General features: G+C 39.7%; 1 protein-coding gene across 4 annotated transcripts in view; it reads right to left on the bottom strand.

Annotated features, from left to right (window-relative positions):
• Window positions 1-21,391, bottom strand: part of DCLK1 (doublecortin like kinase 1) — a 537,868-nt gene that overhangs the window by 13,337 nt on the left and 503,140 nt on the right. Inside the window, exon 17 of one of the 4 annotated variants that reach the window (XM_075337325.1) lies at window positions 1,551-1,624. The exons of the other annotated variants lie outside the window; for them this stretch is intronic. Within the exon in view, the coding sequence (XP_075193440.1) occupies window positions 1,551-1,624 (74 nt within the window). The remainder of the gene's footprint in view (window positions 1-1,550; window positions 1,625-21,391) is intronic. 4 annotated transcript variants of the gene reach the window in all.

The following is a 21,391-nucleotide window of genomic DNA, read 5'->3' as shown; positions in this document are numbered from 1 at the left end:
TTGTTCCATGATCAGAGATGATCGGACTCATGGAAGTTCAGTTCGGCGGGTACAGCCGGACTTTGGATAAAGTTCAATTTGGGACCTGGACTTGACCTGAATCCCAGTGGAAGTCGCTAATTGGGCAGTTTGGGTCTCCACCCACATGCAGCCAGCCATAGACAAAACACTTCCGGGGAGCAAGTCGGCGGGGCTTTTTCAATTTTTTTGGGGGGTGCACACTACATCCGATCACGCTGTTGTTACCCTCAGTGGGAACCAATCAAACACTGCAAGCAGCTCGCACAGGGCTGAGCACCGAGCGTACTTGAGTGCTCGCATAAGTGGTGCTCATATGTAAAGAACCTGAGCTCCGAACCCAAGTAAAGTCTGTGTTTGGTACTATCATTGAACCTCGGGTTCGCTCATCTCTATCCATGACTTCATCTCTATCCATGACTTTAATCAAAATCAGACATGTCACCGTGTTTTGATGCGGATCACTAGCCCGCAAAAATATACGGATATGTGAAAAGCCTCATAGAATATAAAGGTATGTGCACACGATCAGGATCTGCTGCAGCCTGAACGCGATAGATACTGATCTGCGAGGCCGCGAGTCTCCTCCGCAGCAGGCTGCAACTGCTTGTGCCCACAATCCGGTCTCAGGCAGTTGCGGTCTATTGCTGTGTTCTCCCTGCCCAGAACACTCGTGTCTCTGCAGCAAAGAATTGATATTCGGCAGCTCAGGAAGCCACACTCCATGTCAATTAACGCTGTGGACAGTACACCCATAGTGGGCATGGGATTTCTATAAATCCCATACACTGTGCTTGTGCTGTACATCGCAACGTTTTGGACACAGCTTAAACATGCTGTGTCCAAAACGCTGAGATCCCTGATTGTGGGCACCCAGCCTAATAGGTACGACTTCAATCCATGAAGAAGACCTATGAGGCGTCTGAATGAGGCCTAAGAGGTGGTTTTAACAAGCGCTTTGCAATTATAACCAATCATAATGGAGAAACTAAAGGCCCTGTCACACACAGAGATAAATCTTTGGCAGATCTGTGGTTGCAGTGAAATTGTGGACAATCAGTGCCAGGTTTGTGGCTGTGTACAAATGGAACAATATGTCTATGATTTCACTGCAACCACAGATCTGCCAAAGATTTATCTCTGTGTGTGACGGGGCCTTAAGTCTTTAATTAAAACTTCAGCTCTGCTACATCTGATCAAATCAAAATTGTAATTTTCCTTGTATTTTGTAGTTTTGATTATTGCACTGGACGGTGTTTGGATGTATCCTGTCTTTTAAACCACAAGAGGTATTTAGCAAATGTGCGATGAAGAAAGCTGGCCATGTCAGCGTGAATAATGGACGAAAAGGGATGGAGAAGGCGGTTGCGAAATCTCAACAGAGACTGAGATTGTAACTTATAAAGCGGCATATGGACTGGGTATAAAATAAATTAAATAAAGCATGTTTATCCACTGAAGGGACTGGTTAATGGAGACTGCCAGCACGTCGCCATGGAAACACTGACTGTTGGCGCTGAACCATCTCATACCTTATCCAATACATTCCTGGCTGTTGGTAGTAGTCCAAAGACCCTGATCTCTTGATGGAAAAACCGTGGTCCAGCTGAGCAGAAAGAAATGGGGCAACTCAGTGGATCATCAATTTGGTAAAAAGATTCTATTTCCACATGACCCAGGTATAATATAATATAATACATGATATTATCCATCCCCCCTTTTACCCATTGATCAGAGGGGTCACTCCAACACCAAACCCCTCCCTACTGATCAATGGATCATTTCATTTACTCATACTTTGCAAAACAAAATGGCCTACTTACTAAAAGTGCGACTTGTCCTCAATATTCAACATATTGAATATTAATAAAGGAAAGATACAGGAAAACTGATACAGTGTGCCATCCCGTGTAATGCCTGAGGGGGTCGGTACGTGACTGCTATTTTTCATATATTTCTTGCACTGCCCCCCCTTAGGCCCTGCACTAGGCATAACACAGAATATCTGTTCTCAGGTATTTACTGCAAAAAGTGCAACTGGGAAAATGTTTGAGTATTTATTACCGTATTCAAGATCATTCTTATGTTTGTTAGCACATAATGTAACATATTAGATCAATTTAAATACAATTATATAAGTATATTACTAATATAACAAATACATATTTAATAAAATACGGTAACTATAATAATATATTTACTAGTAGAATAACTATATAATTAATCAATAGATAAATATAATAAATACACTACTAACATAGTAACTACTACTAATAGAAGAACTATGCCACTGATAGAGTAACTGCTATATTAATAAAAGAACTACACTACTAATATAGTAACTACTACTAATAAAATAACCATACTACTAATATAGTAACTACTATACTAATAAAATAACCACACTACTAATATAGTAACTACTATACTAATAAAATAACCACACCACTAATATAGTAACTACTATACTAATAAAATAACCATACCACTAATATAGTAACTACTATACTAATAAAATAACCATACTAATATAGTAACTACTATACTAATAAAATAACCATACTACTAATATAGTAACTACTATACTAATAAAATAACCATACTACTAATATAGTAACTACTACTAATAAAATAACCATACTACTAATATAGTAACTACTACACTAATAAAATAACCACACCACTAATATAGTAACTACTACTAATAAAATAACCACACTACTAATATAGGAACTACTACACTAATAAAGTAACTACTATACTAATAAAATAACCACACCACTAATAGAGTAGCTACTACTAATAAAATAACCACACTACTAATATAGTAACTACCATACTAATAAAATAACCACACCACTAATATAGTAATTACTACTAATAAAATAACCATACTACTAATATAGTAACTACTATACTAATAAAATAACCATACTACTAATATAGTAACTACTACTAATAAAATAACCACACTACTAATATAGTAACTACTACTAATAAAATAACCACACTACTAATATAGTAACTACTACACTAATAAAGTAACTACTATACTAATAAAATAACCACACCACTAATATAGTAATTACTACTAATAAAATAACTACACTACTAATATAGTAACTACTATACTAATAAAATAACCATACTACTAATATAGTAACTACTACTAATAAAATAACCACACTACTAATATAGTAACTACTACTAATAAAATAACCATACTACTAATATAGTAACTACTATACTAATAAAATAACCACACCACTAATATAGTAACTACTACTAATAAAATAACCATACTACTAATATAGTAACTACTACTAATAAAATAACCACACTACTAATATAGTAACTACTACTAATAAAATAACCATACTACTAATATAGTAACTACTATACTAATAAAATAACCACACCACTAATATAGTAATTACTACTAATAAAATAACCATACTACTAATATAGTAACTACTATACTAATAAAATAACCACACCACTAATATAGTAATTACTACTAATAAAATAACCATACTACTAATATAGTAACTACTATACTAATAAAATAACCATACTACTAATATAGTAACTACTACTAATAAAATAACCACACTACTAATATAGTAACTACTACACTAATAAAGTAACTACTATACTAATAAAATAACCACACCACTAATATAGTAACTACCATACTAATAAAATAACTACACCACTAATATAGTAATTACTACTAATAAAATAACTACACTACTAATATAGTAACTACTATACTAATAAAATAACCACACCACTAATATAGTAACTACCATACTAATAAAATAACCACACCACTAATATAGTAATTACTACTAATAAAATAACCATACTACTAATATAGTAACTACTACTAATAAAATAACCACACCACTAATATAGTAACTACTACTAATAAAATAACCACACTACTAATATAGGAACTACTACACTAATAAAGTAACTACTATACTAATAAAATAACCACACTACTAATATAGTAACTACTATACTAATAAAATAACCACACCACTAATATAGTAATTACTACTAATAAAATAACCATACTACTAATATAGTAACTACTATACTAATAAAATAACCATACTACTAATATAGTAACTACTACTAATAAAATAACCACACTACTAATATAGTAACTACTACTAATAAAATAACCACACTACTAATATAGTAACTACTACTAATAAAATAACCATACTACTAATATAGTAACTACTATACTAATAAAATAACCACACCACTAATATAGTAACTACTACTAATAAAATAACCATACTACTAATATAGTAACTACTACTAATAAAATAACCACACTACTAATATAGTAACTACTACTAATAAAATAACCATACTACTAATATAGTAACTACTATACTAATAAAATAACCACACCACTAATATAGTAATTACTACTAATAAAATAACCATACTACTAATATAGTAACTACTATACTAATAAAATAACCACACCACTAATATAGTAATTACTACTAATAAAATAACCATACTACTAATATAGTAACTACTATACTAATAAAATAACCATACTACTAATATAGTAACTACTACTAATAAAATAACCACACTACTAATATAGTAACTACTACACTAATAAAGTAACTACTATACTAATAAAATAACCACACCACTAATATAGTAACTACCATACTAATAAAATAACTACACCACTAATATAGTAATTACTACTAATAAAATAACTACACTACTAATATAGTAACTACTATACTAATAAAATAACCACACCACTAATATAGTAACTACCATACTAATAGAATAACCACACCACTAATATAGTAATTACTACTAATAAAATAACCATACTACTAATATAGTAACTACTACTAATAAAATAACCACACCACTAATATAGTAATTACTACTAATAAAATAACCATACTACTAATATAGTAACTACTATACTAATAAAATAACCACACTACTAATATAGTAATTACTACACTAATAAAATAACCACACCACTAATATAGTAACTACCATACTAATAAAATAACCACACCACTAATATAGTAATTACTACTAATAAAATAACTACACTACTAATATAGTAACTACTATACTAATAAAATAACCATACTACTAATATAGTAACTACTACTAATAAAATAACCACACCACTAATATAGTAACTACTACTAATAAAATAACCACACTACTAATATAGTAACTACTACTAATAAAATAACCACACTACTAATATAGTAACTACTACACTAATAAAGTAACTACTATACTAATAACATAACCACACCACTAATATAGTAGCTACTACTAATAAAAGAACTACACTACTAATATAGTAACTACTATACTAATAAAATAACCATACTACTAATATAGTAACTACTATACTAATAAAATAACCATACTACTAATATAGTAACTACTACTAATAAAATAACCACACTACTAATATAGTAACTACTACTAATAAAATAACCACACTACTAATATAGTAACTACTACTAATAAAATAACCATACTACTAATATAGTAACTACTATACTAATAAAATAACCACACCACTAATATAGTAACTACTACTAATAAAATAACCATACTACTAATATAGTAACTACTACTAATAAAATAACCACACTACTAATATAGTAACTACTACTAATAAAATAACCATACTACTAATATAGTAACTACTATACTAATAAAATAACCACACCACTAATATAGTAATTACTACTAATAAAATAACCATACTACTAATATAGTAACTACTATACTAATAAAATAACCACACCACTAATATAGTAATTACTACTAATAAAATAACCATACTACTAATATAGTAACTACTATACTAATAAAATAACCATACTACTAATATAGTAACTACTACTAATAAAATAACCACACTACTAATATAGTAACTACTACACTAATAAAGTAACTACTATACTAATAAAATAACCACACCACTAATATAGTAACTACCATACTAATAAAATAACTACACCACTAATATAGTAATTACTACTAATAAAATAACTACACTACTAATATAGTAACTACTATACTAATAAAATAACCACACCACTAATATAGTAACTACCATACTAATAAAATAACCACACCACTAATATAGTAATTACTACTAATAAAATAACCATACTACTAATATAGTAACTACTACTAATAAAATAACCACACCACTAATATAGTAATTACTACTAATAAAATAACCATACTACTAATATAGTAACTACTACTAATAAAATAACCACACCACTAATATAGTAATTACTACTAATAAAATAACCATACTACTAATATAGTAACTACTATACTAATAAAATAACCACACTACTAATATAGTAATTACTACACTAATAAAATAACCACACCACTAATATAGTAACTACCATACTAATAAAATAACCACACCACTAATATAGTAATTACTACTAATAAAATAACTACACTACTAATATAGTAACTACTATACTAATAAAATAACCATACTACTAATATAGTAACTACTACTAATAAAATAACCACACCACTAATATAGTAACTACTACTAATAAAATAACCACACTACTAATATAGTAACTACTACTAATAAAATAACCACACTACTAATATAGTAACTACTACACTAATAAAGTAACTACTATACTAATAACATAACCACACCACTAATATAGTAGCTACTACTAATAAAAGAACTACACTACTAATATAGTAACTACTATACTAATAAAATAACCACACTATATAGTAACTACTACACTAATAAAGTAACTACTATATTAATAGAAGAACTACCAGACTAATATTGTAATTATTATACCAATAAAATAACTACACTACTAATATAGCACCTACTTCTAATACAAGAATTACACTACTAATAGAGTAACTACTATACTAAAAAGTAACTGCTATATTAATCCAACTGCTGTAATAGTAATTATACCAATAAAATAACTACACTACTAATAGAGTATCTACTATACTAGTAAAACAACATTATTGATATACAACTACGCTAAGGGAAGAACTGCACTACTACTGTACCTACTACTAATAGAACTACTACCCATCTATTCTAGTAATTATACCAATAAAATAACAACCCTAATAACAGAGTAACTATTATACCAATAAAGTAACTACTACGGTATATTAATAGAACTATTCAACTAGTATTATACCAATAAAATAACTACACTACTAATAGAGTAACTGCTATACTAATACAACAATAACAACATTAGTGATATATGACCTACTACTAATAAAAGAAGTACACTACTAAAAGAGTAACTACACTATTAAAATGTAACTACTATATTAATAGAAGAACTACATATAGCAATTATTATGCCAAGAAAATATCTACACTACAAATATAGTAATTACTATACTAATAAAACAACTGATATATAACTATACTAAGAGAAGAAATGCACTATTAATATAGTAACTACTATAGCAATAAAATAATGAAATTAACAGTATAATAACTACATAGTATAATTACACTATTAACATAGCTACACTACTAATATAGTAACTCTACGAATAAAAAAACTACACTACTAATTTAGTAACAATACTAATAGAAGAACTACACTACTAATATAGTAACAATACTAATAGAAGAACTACACTACTAATATAGTAACTATACGAATAGAAAAACTACACTACTAATATAGTAACAATACTAATAGAAGAACTACACTACTAATATAGTAACAATACTAATAGAAGAACTACACTACTAATATAGTAACTATACGAATAGAAAGAAGGGAATTTTGTTTACTTACCGTAAATTCCTTTTCTTCTAGCTCTAATTGGGAGACCCAGACAATTGGGTGTATAGCTACTGCCTCCGGAGGCCACACAAAGTATTACACTTAAAAGTGTAAGGCCCCTCCCCTACTGCCTATACACCCCCCGTGGGATCACGGGCTCCTCAGTTTTAGTGCAAAAGCAAGAAGGAGGAAAGCCAATAAACTGGTTTAAGCAAATTCAATCCGAAGGAATATCGGAGAACAGAAACCATTCAACATGAACAACATGTGTATACAAAAAAACAGGGGCGGGTGCTGGGTCTCCCAATTAGAGCTAGAAGAAAAGGAATTTACGGTAAGTAAACAAAATTCCCTTCTTCTTTGTCGCTCTATTGGGAGACCCAGACAATTGGGATGTCCAAAAGCAATCCCTGGGTGGGTAAATTAATACCTCGTGATAGGGCCATAAAAACGGCCCTTTCCTACAGGTGAGCAATCGCCGCCTGAAGGACTTGTCTACCTAGGCTGGCATCCGCCGAAGCATAGGTATGCACCTGATAATGCTTGGTAAAAGTGTGCAGACTCGACCAGGTAGCCGCCTGGCACACTTGCTGAGCCGTAGCCTGGTGCCGTAATGCCCAGGACGCACCCACGGCTCTGGTAGAATGGGCCTTCAGCCCTGATGGAACCGGAAGCCCCGCAGAACGGTAGCCTTCAAGAATTGGTTCCTTGATCCACCGAGCCAGGGTGGATTTGGAAGCCTGCAACCCTTTACGCTGGCCGGCGACAAGGACAAAGAGTGCATCCGAGCGGCGTAGAGGTGCCGTGCGGGAAATGTAGATTCTGAGTGCTCTCACCAGATCCAACAAATGCAAATCCTTTTCACATTGATGAACTGGACGAGGACACAAAGAAGGTAAGGAGATATCCTGATTGAGATGAAAGGGGGATACCACCTTAGGGAGAAACTCCGGAATCGGGCGCATAACCACCTTGTCCTGGTGAAACACCAGGAAGGGAGATTTGCATGACAGCGCTGCTAGCTCGGACACTCTCCGAAGAGACGTGACCGCTACTAGAAAGGCGACTTTCTGTGAAAGGCGAGACAGGGAAACATCCCTCAAAGGCTCGAAAGGCGGCTTCTGGAGAGCAATTAGAACCCTGTTCAGATCCCAGGGCTCTAACGGCCGCTTGTAAGGAGGGACGATATGACAAACCCCTTGCAGGAACGTGCGTACCTGAGGAAGTCGTGCTAGGCGCTTCTGAAAAAATACAGATAGCGCAGAGACTTGTCCCTTAAGGGAGCCGAGCGACAGACCTTTTTCCAACCCGGATTGCAGGAAGGAAAGAAAGGTAGGCAAGGCAAATGGCCAGGGAGAAACCTCCTGAGCAGAGCACCAAGTTAAGAATATCTTCCACGTCCTGTGGTAGATCTTGGCAGAGGATAGTTTCCTAGCCTGTCTCATTGTGACAATGACCTCTTGAGATAGTCCTGAAGACGCTAGGATCCAGGACTCAATGGCCACACAGTCAGGCTCAGGGCCGCAGAATTCTGATGGAAAAACGGCCCTTGAGACAGCAAGTCTGGCCGGTCTGGTATTGCCCACGGTTGTCCTACCGTGAGATGCCACAGATCCGGGTACCACGACCTCCTTGGCCAGTCTGGAGCGACGAGGATGGCGCGGCGGCAGTCGGACCTGATCTTGCGTAGCACTCTGGGCAACAGCGCCAGAGGTGGGAACACATAAGGCAGCCGGAACTGCGACCAATCTTGAACTAAGGCGTCCGCCGCCAGAGCTCTGAGATCGTGAGACCGCGCCATGAAGGCCGGGACCTTGTTGTTGTGCCGGGACGCCATTAGGTCGACGTCCGGCCTCCCCCAGCGGCGACAAATCTCCTGAAACACGTTCGGGTGAAGAGACCATTCCCCTGCGTCCATACCCTGGCGACTGAGGAAGTCTGCTTCCCAGTTTTCTACGCCCGGGATGTGAACTGCGGATATGCTGGATGCCGTGTCTTCCACCCACGTCAGAATCCGCCGGACTTCCTGGAAGGCTTGCCGACTGCGTGTCCCTCCTTGGTGGTTGATGTATGCCACCGCCGTGGAGTTGTGCGACTGAATTCGGAACTGCTTGCCTTCTAGCCACTGCTGGAAGGCTTGTAGGGCAAGATACACTGCTCTGATTTCCAGAACATTGATCTGAAGGGTGGACTCTTGCTGAGTCCACGTACCTTGAGCCCTGTGGTGGAGAAAAACTGCTCCCCACCCTGATAGACTCGCGTCCGTTGTGACCACCGCCCAGGATGGGGGTAGGAAAGACCTTCCTATTGACAATGAGGTGGGAAGAAGCCACCACTGAAGAGAATCCTTGGCCGCCTGAGAAAGGGAGACGTTCCTGTCCAGGGACTTCGACTTCCCGTCCCATTGGCGGAGAATGTCCCATTGTAATGGACGCAGTTGAAACTGCGCGAAAGGGACTGCCTCCATTGCTGCTACCATCTTCCCCAGGAAGTGCATGAGGCGTCTCAAGGGATGCGACTGGCCCTGAAGGAGAGATTGCACCCCTGTCTGTAGTGAACGCTGTTTGTCCAGCGGAAGCATCACTATCGCTGATAGAGTATGGAACTCCATGCCAAGGTATGTTATCGATTGGGTTGGGGTCAGACTTGACTTTGAAAAGTTGATGATCCACCCAAAACTCTGGAGAGTCTCCAGCGCAACGTTCAGGCTGTGTTGGCATGCCTCTTGAGAGGGTGCCTTGACAAGTAGATCGTCCAAGTAAGGGATCACAGAGTGACCCTGAGAGTGCAGGACTGCTACTACTGCTGCCATGACCTTGGTGAAGACCCTTGGGGCTGTCGCCAGACCGAATTCAGGGCTACGAACTGAAGGTGTTCGTCTCCTATAACGAAGCGTAGAAAACGCTGGTGTTCTGGAGCAATCGGCACGTGGAGATAAGCATCCTTGATGTCTATTGATGCTAGGAAATCTCCTTGAGACATTGAGGCGATGACGGAGCGGAGGGATTCCATCCGGAACCGCCTGATTTTCACATGCTTGTTGAGCAGTTTTAGGTCCAGAACAGGACGGAAAGACCCGTCCTTTTTTGGCACCACAAACAAATTGGAGTAAAAACCGTGACCTTGCTCCTGAAGAGGAACAGGGATCACCACTCCTTCTGCCTTTAAAGAGCACACCGCCTGCAGAAGAGCATTGGCTCGGCCGGGAGGCGGAGAAGTTCTGAAGAATCGAGTTGGAGGACGAGAACTGAACTCTATCCTGTACCCGTGAGACAGAACGTCTCTCACCCAACGGTCCTTGACATGTGGCAGCCAAATGTCGCCAAAGCGGGAGAGCCTGCCACCGACCGAGGATGCGGAGAGAGGAGGCCGAAAGTCATGAGGAAGCCGCTTTAGTAGCGGTTCCTCCGGCTGCTTTCTTTGGGCGTGACTGGGCCCGCCAAGAATCTGAGCTCCTCTGATCCTTTTGAGTCCTTTTGGACGAGGAGAATTGGGACCTGCCCGAGCCTCGAAAGGACTGAAACCTCGACTGTCCCTTCCTCTGTTAGGGTTTATTTGGTCTGGGCTGAGGTAAGGATGAATCCTTACCCTTGGACTGTTTAATGATTTCATCCAATCTCTCACCAAACAGTCTGTCACCAGAAAAAGGCAAACTGGTTAAGCACTTCTTGGAAGCAGAATCTGCCTTCCATTCCCTTAACCACAATGCTCTGCGTAAAACCACGGAGTTGGCGGACGCCACTGCCGTACGGCTTGTAGAGTCCAGGACAGCATTAATAGCGTAAGACGCAAATGCAGACATTTGAGAGGTTAAGGACGCTACTTGCGGAACAGATGTACGTGTGACAGTGTCAATCTGCGCCAAACCAGCTGAAATAGCTTGGAGTGCCCATACGGCTGCGAATGCTGGAGCAAACGACGCGCCGATAGCTTCATAGATGGATTTCAACCAGAGCTCCATCTGTCTGTCAGTGGCATCTTTAAGTGAAGCCCCATCTTCCACTGCAACTAAGGATCTAGCCGCAAGCCTGGAGATTGGGGGATCCACCTTTGGACACTGGGTCCAGCCTTTGACCACGTCAGGGGGAAAGGGATAACGTGTATCCTTAAGACGTTTGGAGAAACGCTTATCTGGATAAGCGTGGTGTTTTTGTACTGACTCTTTAAAGTCAGAGTGGTCCAGAAAAGTACTCAATTTACGCTTAGGATACCTGAAATGGAATTTCTCCTGCTGTGAAGCTGACTCCTCCACTGGAGGAGCTGTGGGAGAAATATCCAACATTTTATTGATGGACGCTATGAGATCATTCACCATTGCGTCCCCATCAGGTGTATCCAGATTGAGAGCGGTCTCAGGATCAGAATCCTGATCAGCAACCTCTGTCTCATCAAACAGAGAGCCTTCCTGCTGGGACCCTGACCAGTGTGATGAAGTCGAGGGTCGCTCATAGCGAGCTCGCTTAGGCTGTCTGGGACTGTCGTCCGTGTCAGAGCCATCACCCCGGGATGCATGGGACCCCCCCGGAGCACGGATGTGTTCCAAAAGAGGGGAACCAGGGAGCCTTGAATCAACGGTGCCCATGGTCTGAGTTACCGGTCTGGACTGCAAAGTCTCAAGGATTTTAGACATAGTCACCGACAGTTTATCAGCAAAAACTGCAAACTCCGTCCCTGTCACCTGGACAGTGTTCACAGGTGGTTCTCCTTGGGCCACCTCTAGCAGAGGCCCCGGCTGAGCAAGTGCTACGGGGGCCGAACATTGCACACAATGGGGGTCAGTGGCACCTGCCGGTAGAATAGCCTTACATGCGGTACAAGTAGCATAGAAGCCCTGTGTCTTGGCCCCCCCGCTTTTTGCGGACGACATGCTGTTGTGTAGCAATCTAGGAGGGTATATAGCCAAGAATAGCGACCGTACAATGCAATGTATAAAGTACAAATGAACACTGCGGCACTAGTGGGGTGAGCCCTCGAGGGCTGCTTACCGCCCGCTGAAAAGCGGGTGTGTGACTGCCAGAATCCCGTGCCTGGGTCTCCCAGAGCTCGTGTCCCCTCTCCACTCAGACTGCAAACAGGAATGGCTGCCGGCGTCCTGTGAAGAGGGGCGGGCCGTGGGCGTGCCCCAGACAAAGTGCGGGAAACTAGCGTCCCACTGTGCCTAGTGAGGGGGGTTGGAGTATGCTAAGCAGACTCCAGCCCTCGGCGCTGACGTTCTGATCAGCGTCCCGCCCTTCCCCTGACTGGCAGGCCTGGGGGCGGGAACGAAACGGAACTAGGCCGCAAAAGCCGGGGACTCGATTTATAAGCGCGGCCGTCGTATAAGCACGGCCAGCGCGGAAGTCCCCGGCGCACTACACGTCCCAGCCGCGCCGCAGTGTAAAAAACCGCCAGCCGCGGCCGGCGCGGCAGTTCCTAATACAGAAAACTCACTCAGCAAAGCTGCAGTGAGTAAAGCACCAGCGCCGCGCTGCTGTCCCCGGCGCACTAACACACCCAGCAATGCTGGTGTGTGTGCGCAATCTGTACGGGGACCCAGAGTACCTTAATGTAGCAGGGCCCTGTCCCTGACGATACTCAGCTCCATGTCCAGCAGATTCCCAGGGGTTGTGGACGGAGCACGGTCTCCTGTGCTTGGAGACCGATAGGATCCCACTTCACCCAGAGCCCTAAGGGGATGGGGAAGGAAAGCAGCATGTGGGCTCCAGCCTCCGTACCCGCAATGGGTACCTCAACCTTTACAAACACCGCCAACAAAAGTGGGGTGAGAAGGGAGCATGCTGGGGGCCCTAGTATGGGCCCTCTTTTCTTCCATCCGACAAAGTCAGCAGCTGCTGCTGACTAAACAGTGGAGCTATGCGTGGATGTTAGCCTCCTTCGCACAAAGCATGAAAACTGAGGAGCCCGTGATCCCACGGGGGGTGTATAGGCAGTAGGGGAGGGGCCTTACACTTTTAAGTGTAATACTTTGTGTGGCCTCCGGAGGCAGTAGCTATACACCCAATTGTCTGGGTCTCCCAATAGAGCGACAAAGAAAACTACACTACTAATATAGTAACAATACTAATAGAAGAACTACACTACTAATATAGTAACAATACTAATAGAAGAACTACACTACTAATATAGTAACAATACTAATAGAAGAACTACACTACTAATATAGTAACAATACTAATAGAAGAACTACACTACTAATATAGTAACAATACTAATAGAAGAACTACACTACTAATATAGTAACTAAGATACTAAGAAAATAGCTACACTACTATTGTAACTACTACACTAATAAAATAACTACATTACTAAAATAGTAACCATTATACAAAAGAACTACACTACTAATACTACTACACTTCTAATAAAATAACTACTATACTAATATAATAACATTAGTAATACATGTGTATACAAAGAGAAGTACAATACTAACGGTAACTACTATATCAATAAAACAATAAGACTAATATACTACTATACTAAAAGAACTACATTATTAATATAGTAAATACCGTACATACTGATAAAATAACTATACTACCAATATAGTAACTTGTATACTAATGGAAGAACTAAAATACTAATATAGCTACTATAGTAAAAGAACTAATCCAAAAAGAAATTAATTTCACTACTAATATTGTAATTACTATACTAATGTAGTAACTACACAACAAATATAGTAATTACAATACTAATACAGTACCTACTATACTAATATAATAAATACCATAGTATTATAGTAACTATACTACTAATACAGTAACTACAATGCTAAAAGAACTAATCTAATAATAAATTATCTTCACTAGTAATAGTAGTTACAGTACGATGTTACTTATACAACAATTCTACTGCTAATTTTGCAACTATTCTAGTAATATAATTACTAATAATCTAGTAATATCATTACCTTACTAAAAGAACAATTCTACACATATGATTATGAAACAAACTACTCTACGAATATAAACCGTACACTACAAATATAACTACATTATTACAATAACAACTACTCAATTAATAGCATCTATTGCTCATTTCCAAGCTAGTCCTCTGAATTAACAGTATATGATATTAACAGTCTGGAGATAATAGGTTGGCTATAGCCATATTTTATACTAATAGAAGAATAGAAGAATAGAATAAATTGCTTAATATTAAAGGGGTTGTCCACTTTATCTTTATGTGAACAGATGTGTTGAGTACATAATTTTGTGGCTCTTAGTAGTATATACGTATTATAGGTTTATCTCCTGTATATTTCATCACGGGCTGTTTGGCCATCTTGTTCTCGGTATGGCAGTGAATGAAGGGACATGAGACCAGTGCTCTCCATCAGCCTCCACCCGCTGAGAAGCAGCGTTAGTGTGTGCAGGGCTTTTCTGTTGGCGGCTGATGGACAGATCTTTTTGTAGACAGGAGCTCTGTAAAAGGCGGCATATAACATACACAGGAGAATATCGTGTAATACTTGTACATTACTAAGTGCCACAAATTCATGTACACAACACATCTGTTAAAATAAAGATAAAGAGGACAACCCCTCTAATGATTCCATCACCATCATCGAAAAAGACTCATTCAGTCCCTATATGTAAAAAAATCATAAATCTTAGAAATGCTGATGTATTCCAGTTAATGAGTCCAGAGATGTTTTTGGTAACCGTATAGCTGGGGGCGCATTCTTGTTCATTTGACGGTATTGCTAGGCTTGTATGCAGAATAGGTTACTGCAGCCCGGTCTTTGTCTGGATCTATTCTAGGCTAGCCCTGCTCATCACATGGCCATGGTTTACTGCTGCCACCTTCTGGTGTAACATATCAATAGCCTATTCTAATGTGAGGGTCATAGGAAAAGATACTAAATAAGTTACCTTGTCTTCCACAGGTACCTGTTTTAAGGACTCCTTCATTTTTTGGATTGTGATAGCCAGACATAGGAAATGTTAGACGTATAGGCCAGGAGAACATTATTGAGCACTGTCCCTGAACATGATGTATACATGACAATATACCAATAGTTGTCCTATTGGAACAATGGTTTAGACTCATTAGAATGGGGTTTCATACGTCAGTCTTAATGATGGGCGTACAGGAAAAAGACCTGTCTAATTCATTAAGAAGTGCATACCCCTTAATGGAGTAGATGCATATTACTAGTGGAGGGTGCTTCCATGCGAGTCACAAAAAATATTACTCCAGTCAAGGACTGGAGTACCATTTCTGTTGTAAGCAATTCCCCATTCTTAATGACTTTGTCAGGCGGGTGTAGCCACGCTTCGTCCCTGTTCCCCCTAGCTCTGCATATTTTTGTGGAGTTGTCCAGAGCTGGAGTGAAAATGCCAAAATCTGCACAACTTCATATTGTAGAAAAAGTCTGCAAAATGTAAAGGTGTTTAACATCAGGATTCTGCTGAAAGCACCATGATGAATCGGGGCCTGTGTCTTTTAAAAATGCTCCTATATCTACATGTTGCTATTAGATATTTGATATGACGCCTCCTGGTTTCTTTTGATTCCCTTCTCACCCAGTATTTCCCAACAGGATCCAGATAATGGGACCGTTACAGACCTTGCATGTCTACTGTCTCTGGACACATCAGGTGGATGGATTAAAAAGAATTAAACAGATGCTCTTAAAGGTTTTTTTGGCAATACTAAAAATCATTAAAAGCTCAGTTTTGTAAAAATAAATTACTTTGCAAGTTATCTTTTATTAAAATCCTCTCTGTTCTCAGGAATAGACGGATTTTAATTCTATGGATTCTCTGTAATCTATCAGAGTTGGCCAGTCTCCTACACAAGTGGTTACGGAGCTTGTAAGCGCTGCTCTGCTGGACGGATCAACTTCAGCTTATCAGCACTGCTCCAATGTTGTGCATGCCAAGCTACCTCTGTGTATTATCCCTGTACTGTAACCTCACTGTAGTTTTTATCTCTGTACTGTGATATCACTGTAGTTTGTATCTCTGTACTGTGACATCACTGTGTGTATTACCCTGTACTGTGACATCACTGTGTATTACCCCTGTACTGTGACATCACTGTGATTATTATCCCTGTACTGTGACATCACTGTGTTTATTATCCCTGTACTGTGACATCACTGTGTGTATTATCCCTGTACTGTGACATCACTGTGTGTATTATCTCTGTACTGTGACATCACTGTGTGTATTATCCCTGTACTGTGACATCACTGTGTGTATTATCTCTGTACTGTGACATCACTGTGTGTATTATCCCTGTACTGTGACATCACTGTGTGTATTATCCCTGTACTGTGACATCACTGTGTGTATTATCCCTGTACTGTGACATCACTGTGTGTATTACCCCTGTACTGTGACATCACTGTGTGTATTATCCCTGTACTGTGACATCACTGTGTATTATCTCTGTACTGTGACATCACTGTGTGTATTATCCCTGTACTGTGACATCACTGTGTGTATTATCCCTGTACTGTGACATCACTGTGTGCATTACCTCTGTACTGTGACATCACTGTGTATTATCTCTGTACTGTGACATCACTGTGATTATTACCCCTGTACTGTGACATCACTGTGTATTATCTCTGTACTATGACATCACTGTGTGTATTACCCCTGTACTGTGACATCACTGTGTGTATTATCCCTGTACTGTGACATCACTGTGTGTATTATCCCTGTTCTGTGACATCACTGTGTATTATCTCTGTAGTGTGATATCACTGTGTGTAATATCCCTGTGCTATAATATCAGTGTGTGTATTATCTCTGTACTGTGACATCACTGTGATTATTATCCCTGTACTGTGACATCACTGTGTGTATTATCCCTGTACTGTGACATCACTGTGTGTATTATCTCTGTACTGTGACATCACTGTGATTATTATCCCTGTACTGTGACATCACTGTGTGTATTATCCCTGTACTGTGACATCACTGTGTGTATTATCCCTGTACTGTGACATCACTGTGTGTATTACCCCTGTACTGTGACATCACTGTGTGTATTATCCCTGTACTGTGACATCACTGTGTATTATCTCTGTACTGTGACATCACTGTGTGTATTATCCCTGTACTGTGACATCACTGTGTGTATTATCCCTGTACTGTGACATCACTGTGTGTATTATCTCTGTACTGTGACATCACTGTGTGCATTACCTCTGTACTGTGACATCACTGTGTATTATCCCTGTACTGTGACATCACTGTGTGCATTACCTCTGTACTGTGACATCACTGTGTGTATTATCTCTGTACTGTGACATCACTGTGATTATTACCCCTGTACTGTGACATCACTGTGTGTATTATCCCTGTACTGTGACATCACTGTGTATTATCCCTGTACTGTGACATCACTGTGTGTATTATCCCTGTACTGTGACATCACTGTGTGTATTATCCCTGTAGTGTGACATCACTGTGTGTATTATCCCTGTACTGTGACATCACTGTGTGTATTATCCCTGTACTGTGACATCACTGTGTATTATCTCTGTAGTGTGACATCAGTGTGTGTATTATCCCTGTACTGTGACATCACTGTGTGTATTATCCCTGTACTGTGACATCACTGTGTGTATTATCCCTGTACTGTGACATCACTGTGTATTATCTCTGTAGTGTGACATCACTGTGTGTAATATCCCTGTGCTATAATATCAGTGTGTTTATTATCCCTGTACTGTGACATCACTGTGTCTCTAAACTGTGACAGTCACTATATAAATGTGCTGCAATACCATACACACACTATGAAGAACACTTGTGCTGTTTCAGGCAGTTCAGTAGTAATAGAACCTTTAGTCTACTTTCCCACAATTAGGATCAGTTATTGCAGAATTTCTGCATCATCTCATCTCAGTTTCCTTGCGTTTTTTTCACTGCGTTTTTATTGCATTTTTGACGCTGCATTTTTTGCCTGGGTTTGGTGTGTCATTCTTTAAATATAGTGGTTTTGTTTTTGAAACTTCCTGGTATTGACATCATTAGGTACACAGTACACACGTTTTTGGTGCATTTTCGCCATGTAAATGGCTACAGTGGTAATGTCAAGTCATCAGCACTGCAGCTGATTACTGAGGCTTATGCGATTGGCAGAGCTGATGAGCTCAGTGATTGGCTGCAGCGCTATTGACATGACATCATCATAGCAGCCTATATACAACCAGTGGAGCAACGGCGGAAACACAGCAGTGGAGCCAAAGAAGGTAAGACAAGTGCTTTTTTTTTTCTACCTTTTTATACTCTAAATAGACATGTAAATTGAAAGGAATCTGTCAGAAGGTTTTTGCTATGCAAGCTAAAGCCAGCTTGCTGCAAGGGTTGACACAGAGAATTCAGGCATGTCTGTGTTGTCACAGTCTGATATATTGTTTATTTGCTATGCTTGTTAAAGCAGCAGAACTTCTCATTGCTGAACTGCAAAGTCACGCACACGGCAGTCCGGCACGCCTCCTCCTCTGATTGACCCCTACTGTCAATGTACAATCTTTATAGAGAGCCTGGTGTGGGCAGGGACAGCTCTCTCAGCTCTGCTATATGGCTAAATCTAAACACTCTGTGTCAGAATGGCTGCAGCCAGTAATCTAAGTGATACATCATTGGATTCAGAATCTCCTTGCCTACATCATGCTGCTCTCAGATGAGGTAGCACAAACCTGCTGACAGATTCCTTTTAATGCCTTATTTATATGAAGAAAGACCTGTTATAGTTGATTATTTTTTTATAGCTTTAATTGCAACGTTTCTATAACTTTAAGGGGCACTTTGCACACAACGACATCGCAAGCCAATGCTTGCGATGCCGAGCACAATAGTCCCCGCCCCCGTCGCAGCAGCGATATCTTGTGATAGCAGCCGTAGCGAACATTATCGCTACGGCAGCTTCACATGGACTCACCTGCCTTGCGACGTCGATCTGGCCGGCGACCCGCCTCCTTATTAAGGGGGCGGGCCGTGCGGCGTCATAGCGACGTCACAAGGCAGGCGGCCAATAGAAGCGGAGGGCGGAGATGAGCGGGACGTAAACATCCCTCCCACCTCTGTCATTCCGCATAGCCGGCGTGAGCTGCATGACGCAGGTAGGAGATGTTCCTCGCTCCTGCGGCTTCACACACAGCGATGTGTGCTGCCACAGGAACGAGGAACATCATACCTGTCGCAGTCGCGTAATTATGGAATTCCCAGACACTACACCGATGATACGATTACGACGCTTTTGCGCTCGTTAATCGTATCATCTAGGATTTACACACTACGATGTCGAGAGCGACGCAGGAAGTGCGTCACTTTCGACATGACCCCTCCGACCTCGCAGCTGCGATGTCGTAGTGTGCAAAGTGCCCCTAAGGCCCAGTGCCCATGCTGTGTAGTTTTGATGCATATTTTCAGAAATCTGCATGTCCATTGTGAAGCCAGCAAAGTGTATGAGAATTCAGAAGTGCTGTACCCATGTTGCTTATTTTTCCCTTGCAGATTTGGTGCAGAAAAAAAGAAATCTGCACCAAATACGCAAGGGAAAAATACTCAACGTGGGCACAGCACTTCTGAATTCTCATAGAGTTTGCTGGCTTCACAATGGACATGCAGATTACTGAAAATCCGCGTCAAAACTACACAGCATGGGCACAGGGCCTTAGGTTGTAGATTGACCTCTACGGATCTATCACCATCTTCTGGGGATTTTCCTTCATATTTAGGAAAATTCCACTTTAGATTAAAGTTGAGCTTGAACTACCGTATGTCTGACAATTGCCAAACCGCTGTGCAGTCCACGCCATTCAGTGCACCACTACATTTTACTATCATTTCTCTTTATTACCTGTTTTCACTATAATTTGCTTTTTTTCCCATTTTTATCCATTTTGCTGTTTACAGAGATTCCTTTTTGTTGCGATCCCTATGGTAGTAATGGGATTTACATCTGATTTACAACTCCAGGATGTCTTTACTGAATTGTGACATTTTATGGCTTTCATGAATCCAGCAGCGTCTGATACTGCAGACTGTACAGTATTGAGTTACAATGTACTTGGTAAATCGAGCAGAAGCAGTAATTGTTACCAGCAGTGATTTTAGTTACAATGATGGCGACTGTGTCTGACATTGTCTGGGGCTGACAGATGCACATCTGCTACAAATAGCGTATTCCCAGAACATGAGCTAAAGGTCACCATTCACATCTCTGCACCATGAACTGTCGAACTTACAGTATTTATGCAGACCGGGCACTCAGTGCAGACATCGCAGAAGAGGGATTGTTCCATGAAATACTAATATGCAATTAAGAGGCGAAAACACAGCATCTGTCACCAGGATTTTCATATACTGTATATATAAAGTAAATTCAGTGCCACGCTGGCGCTAGGATGCTGAATCCAATCACACCTTTAGGCCTGGCACACATGGCAAGTAATACAGAGCAAGTGGAATGCGATAATGGATGCTCTAATCGGACTAAGAAAACAGTTGCAGCATGCTGGGGGTGTAATGCGATCCTGTTTC

This window comes from Anomaloglossus baeobatrachus, chromosome 2, assembly GCF_048569485.1.
Source record: "Anomaloglossus baeobatrachus isolate aAnoBae1 chromosome 2, aAnoBae1.hap1, whole genome shotgun sequence".
NCBI classification, from domain to species: domain Eukaryota; kingdom Metazoa; phylum Chordata; class Amphibia; order Anura; family Aromobatidae; genus Anomaloglossus; species Anomaloglossus baeobatrachus.
The sequence above is the reverse complement of the archived record's forward strand: the minus strand, read 5'-3'. Positions and strand labels throughout refer to the sequence as shown.